Source organism: Oncorhynchus gorbuscha, linkage group LG19 (assembly GCF_021184085.1).
Source record: "Oncorhynchus gorbuscha isolate QuinsamMale2020 ecotype Even-year linkage group LG19, OgorEven_v1.0, whole genome shotgun sequence".
NCBI classification, from domain to species: Eukaryota; Metazoa; Chordata; class Actinopteri; order Salmoniformes; family Salmonidae; genus Oncorhynchus; species Oncorhynchus gorbuscha.
In genome coordinates, this window is record NC_060191.1 from 73,416,636 (window position 1) to 73,435,627 (window position 18,992).

The 18,992-nt window shown below is 42.4% G+C and overlaps 1 protein-coding gene across 1 annotated transcript in view; it reads left to right on the forward strand.

The window, feature by feature from the left end:
• LOC124005031 (homeobox protein cut-like 1) overlaps positions 1-18,992 on the forward strand; it is a 131,629-nt gene that overhangs the window by 46,422 nt on the left and 66,215 nt on the right. The window contains exon 4 of the mRNA XM_046313879.1: positions 12,974-13,052. Within this exon, the coding sequence (XP_046169835.1) occupies positions 12,974-13,052 (79 nt within the window). The remainder of the gene's footprint in view (positions 1-12,973; positions 13,053-18,992) is intronic.

Here is an 18,992-nt window from a genome sequence, read left to right on the forward strand (position 1 = left end):
TCTAGGGATGTCTGGATGTAGTGTTTTAGGGATGTCTGGACAGTAGATGTTTTTTATAGTCATCTAGGGATGTCTGGACAGTAGATGTAGTGTTTTATAGTCATCTAGGGATGTCTGGACAGTAGATGTAGTGTTTTATAGTCATCTAGGGATGTCTGGACAGTAGATGTAGTGTTTTATAGTCATCTAGGGATGTCTGTACAGTAGATGTAGTGTTTTATAGTCATCTAGGGATGTCTGGACAGTAGATGTAGTGTTTTATAGTCATCTAGGGATGTCTGGACAGTAGATGTAGTGTTTTATAATCATCTAGGGATGTCTGTACAGTAGATGTAGTGTTTTATAGTCATCTAGGGATGTCTGTACAGTAGATGTAGTGTTTTATAGTCATCTAGGGATGTCTGTACAGTAGATGTAGTGTAGATAATCATCTAGGGATGTCTGTACAGTAGATGTAGTGTTTTATAATCATCTAGGGATGTCTGTACAGTAGATGTAGTGTTTTATAATCATCTAGGGATGTCTGGACAGTAGATGTAGTGTTTCATCTATAGTCATCTAGGGATGTCTGTACAGTAGATGTAGTGTAGATAATCATCTAGGGATGTCTGTACAGTAGATGTAGTGTTTTATAGTCATCTAGGGATGTCTGTACAGTAGATGTAGTGTTTTATAGTCATCTAGGGATGTCTGTACAGTAGATGTAGTGTAGATAATCATCTAGGGATGTCTGGACAGTAGATGTAGTGTTTTATAATCATCTAGGGATGTCTGTACAGTAGATGTAGTGTTTTATAGTCATCTAGGGATGTCTGTACAGTAGATGTAGTGTTTTATAATCATCTAGGGATGTCTGTACAGTAGATGTAGTGTTTTATAGTCATCTAGGGATGTCTGTACAGTAGATGTAGTGTAGATAATCATCTAGGGATGTCTGTACAGTAGATGTAGTGTAGATAATCATCTAGGGATGTCTGTACAGTAGATGTAGTGTTTTATAGTCATCTAGGGATGTCTGGACAGTAGATGTAGTGTTTTATAATCATCTAGGGATGTCTGTACAGTAGATGTAGTGTTTTATAGTCATCTAGGGATGTCTGGACAGTAGATGTAGTGTTTTATAGTCATCTAGGGATGTCTGTACAGTAGATGTAGTGTAGATAATCATCTAGGGATGTCTGTACAGTAGATGTAGTGTTTTATAGTCATCTAGGGATGTCTGGACAGTAGATGTAGTGTTTTATAGTCATCTAGGGATGTCTGTACAGTAGATGTAGTGTTTTATAGTCATCTAGGGATGTCTGGACAGTAGATGTAGTGTAGATAATCATCTAGGGATGTCTGGACAGTAGATGTAGTGTAGATAATCATCTAGGGATGTCTGGACAGTAGATGTAGTGTTTTATAGTCATCTAGGGATGTCTGGACAGTAGATGTAGTGTAGATAATCATCTAGGGATGTCTGGACAGTAGATGTAGTGTTTTATAGTCATCTAGGGATGTCTGGACAGTAGATGTAGTGTAGATAATCATCTAGGGATGTCTGGACAGTAGATGTAGTGTTGATAATCATCTAGGGATGTCTGTACAGTAGATGTAGTGTTTTATAGTCATCTAGGGATGTCTGTACAGTAGATGTAGTGTTTTATAGTCATCTAGGGATGTCTGTACAGTAGATGTAGTGTTTTATAGTCATCTAGGGATGTCTGGACAGTAGATGTAGTGTATAATCATCTAGGGATGTCTGGACAGTAGATGTAGTGTTTTATAGTCATCTAGGGATGTCTGGACAGTAGATGTAGTGTTTTATAGTCATCTAGGGATGTCATGGATGTCAGTAGATGTAGTGTTTTATAGTCATCTAGGGATGTCTGGACAGTAGATGTAGTGTTTTATAGTCATCTAGGGATGTCTGGACAGTAGATGTCTAGTGTCTGGAGATAATCATCTAGGGATGTCTGGACAGTAGATGTAGTGTTTTATAGTCATCTAGGGATGTCTGGACAGTAGATGTAGTGTTTTATAGTCATCTAGGGATGTCTGGACAGTAGATGTAGTGTTTTATAGTCATCTAGGGATGTCTGGACAGTAGATGTAGTGTTTTATAGTCATCTAGGGATGTCTGGACAGTAGATGTAGTGTTTTATAGTCATCTAGGGATGTCTGGACAGTAGATGTAGTGTTTTATAGTCATCTAGGGATGTCTGGACAGTAGATGTAGTGTTTTATAGTCATCTAGGGATGTCTGGACAGTAGATGTAGTGTTTTATAGTCATCTAGGGATGTCTGGACAGTAGATGTAGTGTTTTATAGTCATCTAGGGATGTCTGTACAGTAGATGTAGTCTATAGTAGATGTAGTGTTTTATAGTCATCTAGGGATGTCTGTACAGTAGATGTAGTGTTTTATAATCATCTAGGGATGTCTGGACAGTAGATGTAGTGTAGATAATCATCAGTAGATGTAGTGTTTTATAGTCATCTAGGGATGTCTGGACAGTAGATGTAGTGTTTTATAGTCATCTAGGGATGTCTGGACAGTAGATGTAGTGTTTTATAATCATCTAGGGATGTCTGTACAGTAGATGTAGTGTTTTATAGTCATCTAGGGATGTCTGTACAGTAGATGTAGTGTAGATAATCATCTAGGGATGTCTGGACAGTAGATGTAGTGTTTTATAGTCATCTAGGGATGTCTGGACAGTAGATGTAGTGTAGATAATCATCTAGGGATGTCTGTACAGTAGATGTAGTGTTTTATAATCATCTAGGGATGTCTGTACAGTAGATGTAGTGTTTTATAATCATCTAGGGATGTCTGTACAGTAGATGTAGTGTAGATAATCATCTAGGGATGTCTGTACAGTAGATGTAGTGTTTTATAGTCATCTAGGGATGTCTGTACAGTAGATGTAGTGTTTTATAATCATCTAGGGATGTCTGTACAGTAGATGTAGTGTTTTATAGTCATCTAGGGATGTCTGTACAGTAGATGTAGTGTTTTATAGTCATCTAGGGATGTCTGTACAGTAGATGTAGTGTTTTATAATCATCTAGGGATGTCTGGACAGTAGATGTAGTGTTTTATAGTCATCTAGGGATGTCTGGACAGTAGATGTAGTGTTTTATAGTCATCTAGGGATGTCTGGACAGTAGATGTAGTGTTTTATAGTCATCTAGGGATGTCTGGACAGTAGATGTAGTGTTTTATAGTCATCTAGGGATGTCTGGACAGTAGATGTAGTGTAGATAATCATCTAGGGATGTCTGGACAGTAGATGTAGTGTTTTATAGTCATCTAGGGATGTCTGGACAGTAGATGTAGTGTTTTATAGTCATCTAGGGATGTCTGGACAGTAGATGTAGTGTAGATAATCATCTAGGGATGTCTGTACAGTAGATGTAGTGTTTTATAATCATCTAGGGATGTCTGTACAGTAGATGTAGTGTAGATAATCATCTAGGGATGTCTGGACAGTAGATGTAGTGTAGATAATCATCTAGGGATGTCTGGACAGTAGATGTAGTGTAGATAATCATCTAGGGATGTCTGTACAGTAGATGTAGTGTTTTATAATCATCTAGGGATGTCTGTACAGTAGATGTAGTGTTTTATAATCATCTAGGGATGTCTGTACAGTAGATGTAGTGTAGATAATCATCTAGGGATGTCTGTACAGTAGATGTAGTGTTTTATAATCATCTAGGGATGTCTGTACAGTAGATGTAGTGTTTTATAATCATCTAGGGATGTCTGTACAGTAGATGCAGTGTTTTATAGTCATCTAGGGATGTCTGTACAGTAGATGTAGTGTTTTATAGTCATCTAGGGATGTCTGTACAGTAGATGTAGTGTTTTATAATCATCTAGGGATGTCTGTACAGTAGATGTAGTGTTTTATAATCATCTAGGGATGTCTGTACAGTAGATGTAGTGTTTTATAATCATCTAGGGATGTCTGTACAGTAGATGTAGTGTTTTATATCTAGGGATGTCTCATCTAGGGATGTCTGTACAGTAGATGTAGTGTTTTATAGTCATCTAGGGATGTCTGTACAGTAGATGTAGTGTTTTATAGTCATCTAGGGATGTCTGGACAGTAGATGTAGTGTTTTATAGTCATCTAGGGATGTCTGGACAGTAGATGTAGTGTTTTATAGTCATCTAGGGATGTCTGGACAGTAGATGTAGTGTTTTATAGTCATCTAGGGATGTCTGGACAGTAGATGTAGTGTTTTATAGTCATCTAGGGATGTCTGGACAGTAGATGTAGTGTTTTATAGTCATCTAGGGATGTCTGGACAGTAGATGTAGTGTTTTATAATCATCTAGGGATGTCTGGACAGTAGATGTAGTGTTTTATAGTCATCTAGGGATGTCTGGACAGTAGATGTAGTGTTTTATAGTCATCTAGGGATGTCTGGACAGTAGATGTAGTGTTTTATAGTCATCTAGGGATGTCTGTACAGTAGATGTAGTGTTTTATAGTCATCTAGGGATGTCTGGACAGTAGATGTAGTGTTTTATAGTCATCTAGGGATGTCTGGACAGTAGATGTAGTGTTTTATAGTCATCTAGGGATGTCTGGACAGTAGATGTAGTGTTTTATAGTCATCTAGGGATGTCTGGACAGTAGATGTAGTGTTTTATAGTCATCTAGGGATGTCTGGACAGTAGATGTAGTGTTTTATAATCATCTAGGGATGTCTGGACAGTAGATGTAGTGTTTTATAGTCATCTAGGGATGTCTGGACAGTAGATGTAGTGTAGATAATCATCTAGGGATGTCTGGACAGTAGATGTAGTGTTTTATAGTCATCTAGGGATGTCTGGACAGTAGATGTAGTGTTTTATAGTCATCTAGGGATGTCTGGACAGTAGATGTAGTGTAGATAATCATCTAGGGATGTCTGTACAGTAGATGTAGTGTTTTATAATCATCTAGGGATGTCTGTACAGTAGATGATGTAGTCTAGGGATCTGTACAGTAGATGTAGTGTTTTATAGATCATCTAGGGATTTTATAGTCATCTAGGGATGTCTGTACAGTAGATGTAGTGTAGATAATCATCTAGGGATGTCTGGACAGTAGATGTAGTGTAGATAATCATCTAGGGATGTCTGGACAGTAGATGTAGTGTAGATAATCATCTAGGGATGTCTGTACAGTAGATGTAGTGTTTTATAATCATCTAGGGATGTCTGTACAGTAGATGTAGTGTTTTATAATCATCTAGGGATGTCTGTACAGTAGATGTCTGGAGTGTAGATAATCATCTAGGGATGTCTGTACAGTAGATGTAGTGTTTTATAATCATCTAGGGATGTCTGTACAGTAGATGTGGAGTGTAGATAATCATCTAGGGATGTCTGTACAGTAGATGTAGTGTTTTATAATCATCTAGGGATGTCTGTACAGTAGATGTAGTGTTTTATAATCATCTAGGGATGTCTGTACAGTAGATGCAGTGTTTTATAGTCATCTAGGGATGTCTGTACAGTAGATGTAGTGTTTTATAGTCATCTAGGGATGTCTGTACAGTAGATGTAGTGTTTTATAATCATCTAGGGATGTCTGTACAGTAGATGTAGTGTTTTATAATCATCTAGGGATGTCTGTACAGTAGATGTAGTGTTTTATAATCATCTAGGGATGTCTGTACAGTAGATGTAGTGTTTTATAATCATCTAGGGATGTCTGTACAGTAGATGCAGTGTTTTATAGTCATCTAGGGATGTCTGTACAGTAGATGTAGTGTTTTATAGTCATCTAGGGATGTCTGTACAGTAGATGTAGTGTTTTATAGTCATCTAGGGATGTCTGGACAGTAGATGTAGTGTTTTATAGTCATCTAGGGATGTCTGGACAGTAGATGTAGTGTTTTATAGTCATCTAGGGATGTCTGGACAGTAGATGTAGTGTTTTATAGTCATCTAGGGATGTCTGGACAGTAGATGTAGTGTTTTATAGTCATCTAGGGATGTCTGGACAGTAGATGTAGTGTTTTATAGTCATCTAGGGATGTCTGGACAGTAGATGTAGTGTTTTATAGTCATCTAGGGATGTCTGGACAGTAGATGTAGTGTTTTATAGTCATCTAGGGATGTCTGGACAGTAGATGTAGTGTTTTATAGTCATCTAGGGATGTCTGGACAGTAGATGTAGTGTTTATAGTCATCTAGGGATGTCTGGACAGGATGATGTTTTATAGTCATCTAGGACATGTCTAGAGATGTAGTGTTTTATAGTCATCTAGGGATGTCTGGACAGTAGATGTAGTGTTTTATAGTCATCTAGGGATGTCTGGACAGTAGATGTAGTGTTTTATAGTCATCTAGGGATGTCTGGACAGTAGATGTAGTGTGGGATGTCTGATAGATGTAGTGTAGATAATCATCTAGGGATGTCTGTACAGTAGATGTAGTGTTTTATAATCATCTAGGGATGTCTGTACAGTAGATGTAGTGTTTTATAATCATCTAGGGATGTCTGTACAGTAGATGTAGTGTTTTATAATCATCTAGGGATGTCTGTACACACAGTAGATGTAGTGTAGATAATCATCTAGGGATGTCTGTACAGTAGATGTAGTGTTTTATAGTCATCTAGGGATGTCTGTACAGTAGATGTAGTGTTTTATAGTCATCTAGGGATGTCTGGACAGTAGATGTAGTGTTTTATAGTCATCTAGGGATGTCTGGACAGTAGATGTAGTGTTTTATAGTCATCTAGGGATGTCTGGACAGTAGATGTAGTGTTTTATAGTCATCTAGGGATGTCTGGACAGTAGATGTAGTGTTTTATAGTCATCTAGGGATGTCTGGACAGTAGATGTAGTGTTTTATAGTCATCTAGGGATGTCTGGACAGTAGATGTAGTGTTTTATAGTCATCTAGGGATGTCTGGACAGTAGATGTAGTGTTTTATAGTCATCTAGGGATGTCTGGACAGTAGATGTAGTGTTTTATAGTCATCTAGGGATGTCTGGACAGTAGATGTAGTGTTTTATAGTCATCTAGGGATGTCTGGACAGTAGATGTAGTGTTTTATAGTCATCTAGGGATGTCTGGACAGTAGATGTAGTGTTTTATAGTCATCTAGGGATGTCTGGACAGTAGATGTAGTGTAGATAATCATCTAGGGATGTCTGGACAGTAGATGTAGTGTAGATAATCATCTAGGGATGTCTGTACAGTAGATGTAGTGTTTTATAATCATCTAGGGATGTCTGTACAGTAGATGTAGTGTTTTATAATCATCTAGGGATGTCTGTACAGTAGATGTAGTGTTTTATAATCATCTAGGGATGTCTGTACAGTAGATGTAGTGTAGATAATCATCTAGGGATGTCTGTACAGTAGATGTAGTGTTTTATAGTCATCTAGGGATGTCTGGACAGTAGATGTAGTGTTTTATAGTCATCTAGGGATGTCTGGACAGTAGATGTAGTGTTTTATAGTCATCTAGGGATGTCTGGACAGTAGATGTAGTGTTTTATAATCATCTAGGGATGTCTGTACAGTAGATGTAGTGTTTTATAGTCATCTAGGGATGTCTGTACAGTAGATGTAGTGTTTTATAGTCATCTAGATGTCTGTACAGTATATGTAGTGTAGATAATCATCTAGGGATGTCTGTACAGTAGATGTAGTGTTTTATAGTCATCTAGGGATGTCTGTACAGTAGATGTAGTGTTTTATAGTCATCTAGGGATGTCTGTACAGTAGATGTAGTGTTTTATAATCATCTAGGGATGTCTGTACAGTAGATGTAGTGTTTTATAGTCATCTAGGGATGTCTGGACAGTAGATGTAGTGTTTTATAGTCATCTAGGGATGTCTGGACAGTAGATGTAGTGTTTTATAATCATCTAGGGATGTCTGGACAGTAGATGTAGTGTTTTATAGTCATCTAGGGATGTCTGGACAGTAGATGTAGTGTTTTATAGTCATCTAGGGATGTCTGTACAGTAGATGTAGTGTTTTATAGTCATCTAGGGATGTCTGGACAGTAGATGTAGTGTTTTATAGTCATCTAGGGATGTCTGTACAGTAGATGTAGTGTTTTATAGTCATCTAGGGATGTCTGTACAGTAGATGTAGTGTAGATAATCATCTAGGGATGTCTGTACAGTAGATGTAGTGTTTTATAGTCATCTAGGGATGTCTGGACAGTAGATGTAGTGTTTTATAGTCATCTAGGGATGTCTGGACAGTAGATGTAGTGTTTTATAGTCATCTAGGGATGTCTGTACAGTAGATGTAGTGTTTTATAATCATCTAGGGATGTCTGGACAGTAGATGTAGTGTTTTATAGTCATCTAGGGATGTCTGTACAGTAGATGTAGTGTTTTATAGTCATCTAGGGATGTCTGGACAGTAGATGTAGTGTAGATAATCATCTAGGGATGTCTGTACAGTAGATGTAGTGTTTTATAGTCATCTAGGGATGTCTGGACAGTAGATGTAGTGTAGATAATCATCTAGGGATGTCTGGACAGTAGATGTAGTGTAGATAATCATCTAGGGATGTCTGGACAGTAGATGTAGTGTTTTATAGTCATCTAGGGATGTCTGGACAGTAGATGTAGTGTTTTATAGTCATCTAGGGATGTCTGGACAGTAGATGTAGTGTTTTATAGTCATCTAGGGATGTCTGTACAGTAGGTGTAGTGTTTTATAGTCATCTAGGGATGTCTGTACAGTAGATGTAGTGTAGATAATCATCTAGGGAGGTCTGTACAGTAGATGTAGTGTAGATAATCATCTAGGGATGTTCTCACTTTTACTTTGTCACAATTATAATTTGCATGAGTTATGTTACGGGTCTCACTACCATCCCCCCCAGACTGTCGGGCCAAAAGGGATTCGTAACAGAAGTATTCAGACCCCTTTACTCTGTACTTTGTTGAAGAACATTTGGCAGCGATTACAGCCTCAAGTCTACTTGGGTATGATGTTACAAGCTACACCTGTATTTGGGGAGTTTCTCCCATTCTTCTCTGCAGATCTTCTCAAGCTCTGTCAGGTTGGTGTGTGTATATATATATATATATATATGCATTTGTAAAAATGTCTAAATCTGTTTTTGCTTTGTCATTATGGGGTATTGTGATGTCATTATGGTCTATTGTGATGTCATTATGGTCTATTGTGATGTCATTATGGGCTATTGTGTGCAGAATGATGAGAGGGGAAAAAAAATATATTTTAGAATAAGGCTGTAATGTAGCAAAATGTGGAAAAAGTCAAGGAGTTTGAATACTTTCCGGAGGCACGAATAGACTGACTTTCAGTTGAGGGTAGTTCATTATCTCTCTCTGTGTGAGGTTATATTCTAATAGTCTCTATACTATTTTTGAGTGGTTTGTGGTTGAGACTAGCACAAATATACTGGAGGAGTCTGTCTGGGTGGACTTGTGGTTCTGGTCTAGCCCGTTTTATAATACTAGGGTGTTTATTGAATCCGTTTATAACCCTGACGTGTGTATTGAACCCGTTTGTAACCCTGGTGGGGGGCTGTATTGAGCCGTAAGACCCTGGGGGGCTGTATTGAACCGTATGACCCTGGGGGGGGGCTTAGCTGTATTGAACCGTATGACCCTGGGGGAGGGGCTGTATTGAACCGTATGACCCTGGGGGGGTGTATTGAGGTCAGTAGTAGGTACTCAGACCTGTGTTCAAGGCTAGGGCAACAGGAGGTACTCAGACCTGTATTCAAGGCTAGGGGCAGTAGTAGATACTCAGACCTGTATTCAAGGCTAGGTCAGTAGTAGGTACTCAGACCTGTGTTCAAGGCTAGGGCAACAGTAGATACTCAGACCTGTATTCAAGGCTAGGTCGGTAGTAGGTACTCAGACCTGTGTTCAAGGCTAGGGCAACAGTAGATACTCAGACCTGTATTCAAGGCTAGGTCAGTAGTAGGTACTCAGACCTGTGTTCAAGGCTAGGGCAACAGTAGATACTCAGACCTGTATTCAAGGCTAGGTCAACAGTAGATACTCAGACCTGTATTCTAGTCTAGGGCAGCATTGTTAGTGGTGGCAAGGACAGACCAACCCTGAATAGGCCCGGGCTCACATCTCGCTGTGCGTTGGGGAGGTGGAGAGAGATGGCATCAGCCCGCTCAGCGACAGATGTTTTGCGGCAACCAAAAAGCAGCTGTATAAATACCATTTGGGGAGCTTTATTTTGTTCCCATAGGAGCAGAGAGTCTGTATTGCCATGTTTACAGTGGCATGGAATCACTTCTAGCAGCCACTTGGCTGATAATATGAGGAATGAGGACTTTATAGTGTAATATTCTTATTTGTTCTTTCTCAATAAAAGTTCTGAGGGCTTGGAAGGAGAAGCTGTATACTGCTTATTTAATGAGAAAGTTATTGAGAGAGAGAGAGAGAGAGACAGTGTTATGGAGAGATAGAGAGAGAGAGAGGCAGTGTTATGGAGAGAGAGAATGAGAGAGAGAGAATGAGAGACAGTGTTATAGAGAGAGAGAGGCAGTGTTAGAGAGAGAGAGAGAGAGAGAGAATGAGAGACAGTGTTATAGAGAGAGAGAGGCAGTGTTATGGAGAGAGAGAAAGAGAGAGAGTGAGAGACAGTGTTATAGAGAGAGCGAGAGAGAGAGAGAGAGAGAGAGAGAGAGGCAGTGTTATGGAGAGAGAGAGAGAGAGAGAGAGAATGAGACAGAGACAGTGTTATGGAGAGAGATATATGTGCTGGGGAGGGGCTTAGTATATGTGCTGGGGGGCTTAGTATATGTGCTGGGGAGGGGCTTAGTATATGTGCTGGGGAGGGACTTAGTATATGTGCTGGGGAGGGGCTTAGTATATCTGCGGGGGAGGGGTGGGGCTTAGTATATGTGCTGGGGAGGGGCTTAGTATATGTGCTGGGGGGAGGGGCTTAGTATATGTGCGGGGGGCTTAGTATATGTGCTGGGGAGGGGCTTAGTATATGTGCTGGGGAGGGGCTTAGTATATGTGCTGGGGAGGGGGCTTAGTATATGTGCTGGGGAGGGGCTTAGTATATGTGTGGGTGGGGGACTTAGTATATGTGCTGGGGAGGGGCTTAGTATATGTGCTGGGGAGGGGTGGGACTTAGTATATGTGCTGGGGAGGGGTGGGACTAAGTATATGTGCTGGGGAGGGGCTTAGTATATGTGCTGGGGAGGGCTGAGGCTTAGTATATGTGCTGGGGAGGGCTGGGGCTTAGTATATGTGCTGGGGAGGGCTGGGGCTTAGTATATGTGCTGGGGAGGGCTGGGGCTTAGGATATGTGCTGGGGAGGGCTGGGGCTTAGTATATGTGCTGGGGAGGGCTGGGGCTTAGTATATGTGCTGGGGATGGCTGGGGCTTAGTATATGTGCTGGGGAGGGGTTGGGCTTAGTATATGTGCTGGGGAGGGCTGGGGCTTAGTATATGTGCTGGGGAGGGCTGGGGCTTAGTATATGTGCTGGGGAGGGCTGGGGCTTAGTATATGTGCTGGGGAGGGCTGGGACTTAGTATATGTGCTGGGGAGGGGTGGGACTTAGTATATGTGCTGGGGAGGGCTGGGGCTTAGTATATGTGCTGGGGAGGGCTGGGACTTAGTATATGTGCTGGGGAGGGATGGGACTTAGTATATGTGCTGGGCTGGGGAGGGCTGGGGCTTAGTATATGTGCTGGGGAGGGCTGGGACTTAGTATATGTGCTGGGGGGAGGGACTGGGGCTTTAGTATATGTGCTGGGGAGGGCTGGGGCTTAGTATATGTGCTGGGGAGGGCTGGGGCTTAGTATATGTGCTGGGGAGGGCTGGGGCTTAGTATATGTGCTGGGGAGGGCTGGGGCTTAGTATATGTGCTGGGGAGGGCTGGGGCTTAGTATATGTGCTGCGGAGGGATGGGACTTAGTATATGTGCTGGGGAGGGCTGGGGCTTGTCTTAATGCCACCCATTTCAGTAATGATTCTTACGTTAAAGGCTGCATTGCTGCATTACAAAATGGATCCAACGTATCTCCCTGGGCGATCCCTGAATACACGGCTGTGTCTATCAACCCTAAGCCAGCTGTGTCTATCAACCCTAAGCTAGCTGTGTCTATCAACCCTAAGCCAGCTGTGTCTATCAACCCTAAGCCAGCTGTGTCTATCAACCCTAAGCCAGCTGTGTCTATCAACCCTAAGCCAGCTGTGTCTATCAACCCTAAGCCAGCTGTGTCTATCAACCCAAAGCCAGCTGGGTCTATCAACCCTAAGCTAGCTGTGTCTATCAACCCTAAGCCAGCTGTGTCTATCAACCCTAAGCCAGCTGTGTCTATCAACCCAAAGCCAGCTGGGTCTATCAACCCTAAGCTAGCTGGGTCTATCAACCCTAAGCCAGCTGGGTCTATCAACCCTAAGCTAGCTGTGTCTATCAACCCTAAGCCAGCTGTGTCTATCAACTCTAAGCCAGCTGTGTCTATCAACCCTAAGCCAGCTGTGTCTATCAACCCTAAGCCAGCTGTGTCTATCAACCCTAAGCCAGCTGTGTCTATCAACCCTAAGCCAGCTGTGTCTATCAACCCTAAGCCAGCTGTGTGTGGCTTCATTCATCGGAGGAACAGCTGAACAGAACTACTGCTCGTTATTAGTGTGCGTAGAATGGTTTAGCAGAACTACTGCTCGTTATTAGTGTGTGTAGAATGGTTTAGCAGAACTACTGCTCGTTATTAGTGTGTGTGGAATGGTTTAGCAGAACTACTGCTCATTATTAGTGTGTGTGGAATGGTTTAGCAGAACTACTGCTCGTTATTAGTGTGTGTGGAATGGTTTAGCAGAACGTTATTAGTGTGTGTGGAATGGTTTAGCAGAACGTTATTAGTGTGTGTGGAATGGTTTAGCAGAACTACTGCTCGTTATTAGAGATCAGTGTTTACACACAAGGTACACAGAAAGACAGACACTCTGACAGCCAATAACACGGCCTGTTTTTGCTGAATTATTCCTCTCCTCCTTTCAGATCGATGCCTTGAGCAAAAGAAGTAAAGAAGCAGAAGGTTCCTTCTTGAACATCTACAAGACATTAATAGATGTTCCAGGTAAGAGAGGAGATAGATGTCCCAGGTAAGAGAGGAGAGGAGATAGATGTCCCAGGTAAGAGAGGAGATAGATGTCCCAGGTAAGAGAGGAGATAGATGTCCCAGGTAAGAGAGGAGATAGATGTCCCAGGTAAGAGAGGAGAGGAGATAGATGTCCCAGGTAAGAGAGGAGAGGAGATAGATGTCCCAGGTAAGAGAGGAGAGGAGATAGATGTCCCAGGTTAGAGAGGAGATAGATGTCCCAGGTTAGAGAGGAGATAGATGTCCCAGGTAAGAGAGGAGATAGATGTCCCAGGTAAGAGAGGAGATAGATGTCCCAGGTAAGAGAGGAGATAGATGTCCCAGGTTAGAGAGGAGATAGATGTCCCAAGTAAAAGAGGAGAGGAGATAGATGTCCCAGGTAAGAGAGGAGAGGAGATAGATGTCCCAGGTAAGAGATGGAGATAGATGTCCCGGGTAAGAGAGGAGAGGAGATAGATGTCCCGGGTAAGAGAGGAGAGGAGATAGATGTCCCAGGTTAGAGAGGAGAGGAGATAGATGTCCCAGGTAAGAGAGGAGATAGATGTCCCAGGTAAGAGAGGAGATAGATGTCCCAGGTAAGAGAGGAGATAGATGTTCCAGGTAAGAGAGGAGAGGAGATAGATGTCCCAGGTAAGAGAGGAGAGGAGATAGATGTCCCAGGTAAGAGAGGAGATAGATGTTCCAGGTAAGAGAGGAGATAGATGTCCCAGGTAAGAGAGGAGATGGATGTTCCAGGTAAGAGAGGAGAGGAGATAGATGTCCCAGGTAAAAGAGGAGATAGATGTCCCAGGTAAGAGAGGAGATAGATGTCCCAGGTAAGAGAGGAGAGGAGATAGATGTCCCAGGCAAGAGAGGAGAGGAGATAGATGTCCCAGGTAACAGAGGAGAGGAGATAGATGTCCCAGGTAACAGAGGAGAGGAGATAGATGTCCCAGGTAACAGAGGAGAGGAGATAGATGTCCCAGGTAACAGAGGAGAGGAGATAGATGTCCCAGGTAACAGAGGAGAGGAGATAGATGTCCCAGGTAAGAGAGGAGAGGAGATAGATGTCCCAGGTAAGAGAGGAGAGGAGATAGATGTCCCAGGTAAGAGAGGAGATAGATGTCCCAGGTAAGAGAGGAGAGGAGATAGATGTCCCGGGTAAGAGAGGAGATAGATGTCCCAGGTAAGAGAGGAGAGGAGATAGATGTTCCAGGTAAGAGAGGAGAGGAGATAGATGTTCCAGGTAAGAGAGGAGATAGATGTTCCAGGTAAGAGAGGAGATAGATGTCCCAGGTAAGAGAGGAGAGGAGATAGATGTCCCAGGTTAGAGAGGAGATAGATGTCCCAGGTAAGAGAGGAGATAGATGTCCCAGGTAAGAGAGGAGATAGATGTCCCAGGTAAGAGAGGAGATAGATGTCCCAGGTAAGAGAGGAGAGGAGATAGATGTCCCAGGTAAGAGAGGAGAGGAGATAGATGTCCCAGGTAAGAGGGGAGATAGATGTCCCAGGTAAGAGAGGAGATAGATGTCCCAGGTAAGAGAGGAGAGGAGATAGATGTCCCAGGTAAGAGAGGAGAGGAGATAGATGTCCCAGGTAAGAGAGGAGAGGAGATAGATGTCCCAGGTAAGAGAGGAGATAGATGTCCCAGGTAAGAGAGGAGAGGAGATAGATGTTCCAGGTAAGAGAGGAGATAGATGTTCCAGGTAAGAGAGGAGATAGATGTCCCAGGTTAGAGAGGAGATAGATGTCCCAGGTAAGAGAGGAGATAGATGTCCCAGGTAAGAGAGGAGATAGATGTCCCAGGTAAGAGAGGAGATAGATGTCCCAGGTTAGAGAGGAGATAGATGTCCCAAGTAAAAGAGGAGAGGAGATAGATGTCCCAGGTAAGAGAGGAGAGGAGATAGATGTCCCAGGTAAGAGAGGAGAGGAGATAGATGTCCCAGGTAAGAGGGGAGATAGATGTCCCAGGTAAGAGAGGAGATAGATGTCCCAGGTAAGAGAGATAGAGTCCCAGGTAGGAGATAGATGTCCCAGGTAAGAGAGGAGAGGAGATAGATGTCCCAGGTAAGAGAGGAGAGGAGATAGATGTCCCAGGTAAGAGAGGAGATAGATGTCCCAGGTAAGAGAGGAGAGGAGATAGATGTTCCAGGTAAGAGAGGAGATAGATGTCCCAGGTTAGAGAGGAGATAGATGTCCCAGGTAAGAGAGGAGATAGATGTCCCAGGTAAGAGAGGAGATAGATGTCCCAGGTAAGAGAGGAGATAGATGTCCCAGGTTAGAGAGGAGATAGATGTCCCAAGTAAAAGAGGAGAGGAGATAGATGTCCCAGGTAAGAGAGGAGAGGAGATAGATGTCCCAGGTAAGAGATGGAGATAGATGTCCCGGGTAAGAGAGGAGAGGAGATAGATGTCCCGGGTAAGAGAGGAGAGGAGATAGATGTCCCAGGTTAGAGAGGAGAGGAGATAGATGTCCCAGGTAAGAGAGGAGATAGATGTCCCAGGTAAGAGAGGAGATAGATGTCCCAGGTAAGAGAGGAGATAGATGTTCCAGGTAAGAGAGGAGAGGAGATAGATGTCCCAGGTAAGAGAGGAGAGGAGATAGATGTCCCAGGTAAGAGAGGAGATAGATGTTCCAGGTAAGAGAGGAGATAGATGTCCCAGGTAAGAGAGGAGATGGATGTTCCAGGTAAGAGGAGGGAGATAGATGTCCCAGGTAAAAGAGGAGATAGATGTCCCAGGTAAGAGAGAGAGAGATAGATGTCCCAGGTAAGAGAGGAGAGGAGATAGATGTCCCAGGCAAGAGAGGAGAGGAGATAGATGTCCCAGGTAACAGAGGAGAGGAGATAGATGTCCCAGGTAACAGAGGAGAGGAGATAGATGTCCCAGGTAACAGAGGAGAGGAGATAGATGTCCCAGGTAACAGAGGAGAGGAGATAGATGTCCCAGGTAACAGAGGAGAGGAGATAGATGTCCCAGGTAACAGAGGAGAGGAGATAGATGTCCCAGGTAAGAGAGGAGAGGAGATAGATGTCCCAGGTAAGAGAGGAGAGGAGATAGATGTCCCAGGTAAGAGAGGAGAGGAGATAGATGTCCCAGGTAAGAGAGGAGAGGAGATAGATGTCCCAGGTAAGAGAGGAGATAGATGTCCCAGGTAACAGAGGAGAGGAGATAGATGTCCCAGGTAACAGAGGAGAGGAGATAGATGTCCCAGGTAACAGAGGAGAGGAGATAGATGTCCCAGGTAACAGAGGAGAGGAGATAGATGTCCCAGGTAAGAGAGGAGAGGAGATAGATGTCCCAGGTAAGAGAGGAGAGGAGATAGATGTCCCAGGTAAGAGAGGAGAGGAGATAGATGTCCCAGGTAAGAGAGGAGATAGATGTCCCAGGTAAGAGAGGAGAGGAGATAGATGTTCCAGGTAAGAGAGGAGATGGATGTTCCAGGTAAGAGAGGAGAGGAGATAGATGTCCCAGGTAAGAGAGGAGAGGAGATAGATGTCCCAGGTAAGAGAGGAGAGGAGATAGATGTCCCAGGTAACAGAGGAGAGGAGATAGATGTCCCAGGTAACAGAGGAGAGGAGATAGATGTCCCAGGTAAGAGAGGAGAGGAGATAGATGTCCCAGGTAACAGAGGAGAGGAGATAGATGTCCCAGGTAAGAGAGGAGAGGAGATAGATGTCCCAGGTAAGAGATGAGAGGAGATAGATGTCCCAGGTAAGAGAGGAGAGGAGATAGATGTCCCAGGTAAGAGAGGAGAGGAGATAGATGTCCCAGGTAAGAGAGGAGAGGAGATAGATGTCCCAGGTTAGAGAGGAGATAGATGTCCCAGGTAAGAGAGGAGATAGATGTTCCAGGTAAGAGAGGAGATAGATGTCCCAGGTAAGAGAGGAGAGGAGATAGATGTTCCAGGTAAGAGAGGAGAGGAGATAGATGTTCCAGGTAAGAGAGGAGATAGATGTTCCAGGTAAGAGAGGAGATAGATGTCCCAGGTAAGAGAGGAGAGGAGATAGATGTCCCAGGTTAGAGAGGAGATAGATGTCCCAGGTAAGAGAGGAGATAGATGTCCCAGGTAAGAGAGGAGATAGATGTCCCAGGTAAGAGAGGAGATAGATGTCCCAGGTTAGAGAGGAGATAGATGTCCCAAGTAAAAGAGGAGAGGAGATAGATGTCCCAGGTAAGAGAGGAGATAGATGTCCCAGGTTAGAGAGGAGAGGAGATAGATGTCCCAGGTAAGAGAGGAGAGGAGATAGATGTCCCAGGTAAGAGAGGAGATAGATGTCCCAGGTAAGAGAGGAGAGGAGATAGATGTCCCAGGTTAGAGAGGAGAGGAGATAGATGTCCCAGGTAAGAGAGGAGATAGATGTCCCAGGTAAGAGAGGAGAGGAGATAGATGTCCCAGGTAAGAGAGGAGATAGATGTCCCAGGTAAGAGATGGAGATAGATGTCCCAGGTAAGAGAGGAGAGGAGATAGATGTCCCAGGTAAGAGAGGAGAGGAGATAGATGTCCCAGGTAAGAGAGGAGATAGATGTCCCAGGTAAGAGAGGAGATAGATGTCCCAGGTAAGAGAGGAGATAGATGTCCCAGGTAAGACAGGAGATGAGATGTCCCAGGTAAGAGAGGAGAGGAGATAGATGTCCCAGGTAAGAGAGGAGATAGATGTCCCAGGTAAGAGAGGAGAGGAGATAGATGTCCCAGGTAAGAGAGGAGAGGAGATAATGTCCCAGGTAAGAGAGGAGAGGAGATAGATGTCCCCGGTAAGAGAGGAGATAGATGTTCCAGGTAAGAGAGGAGATAGATGTCCCAGGTAAGAGAGGAGATAGATGTCCCCGGTAAGACATGAATAGTTCCACCACCAGTTTAAACTGTAGAGAGATTGAGCCGTGTTACTTCCTCCCACCATACTTATTTTCCACCATAATTTGCAAATAAATTCATAAAAAATCCTACAATGTGATTTTCTGGGGGAAAAAATATAATTTGTCTGTCATAGTTGAAGTGTACCTATGATGAAAATTACAGGCCTCTCTCATTTTTTTTAAGGGGGGGAACCTGCACAATTGGTGGCTGACTAAATACTTTGTTGCCCCACTGTATATAAACATAGTGTAGATCTATATAACCACAGTGTAGATCTATATAACCATAGTATAGATCTATATAACCATAGTGTAGATCTATATAACCACAGTGTAGATCTATATAACCATAGTATAGATCTATATAAACATAATGTAGATCTATATAACCATAATATAGATCTATATAAACATAGTGTAGATCTATATAACCATAATATAGATCTATATAAACCATAGTGTAGATCTATATAACCACAGTGTAGATCTATATAACCATAGTGTAGATCTATATAACCATAGTGTAGATCTATATAACCATAGTGTAGATCTATATAACCATAGTGTAGATCTATATACACTTCTATATAACCACAGTGTAGATCTATATAACCATAGTATAGATATATATAACCATAATATAGATCTATATAACCATAGTATAGATCTATATAACCATAGTATAGATCTATATAACCATAGTATAGATCTATATAACCATAGTATAGATCTATATAACCATAGTATAGATCTATATAACCATAGTATAGATCTATATAACCATAGTGTAGATATATATAACCATAGTATAGATCTATATAACCATAGTGTAGATATATAGTGGCTTGCGAAAGTATTCACCCCCCCTTGTCATTTTTCCTATTTTGTTGCCTGACAACCTGGAATGAAAATATAATTTTTGAGGGGTTTGTATCATTTGATTTACACAACTTGCCTACCACTTTGAAGATGCTAAATATGTGTTATTGTGAAATAAGACAATGAAAACAGAACTTGAGGGTGACTATTAACATAACTATTCATGTGTTGTTCTTCCCATATTGTTTCCATTTTTTAATAATGG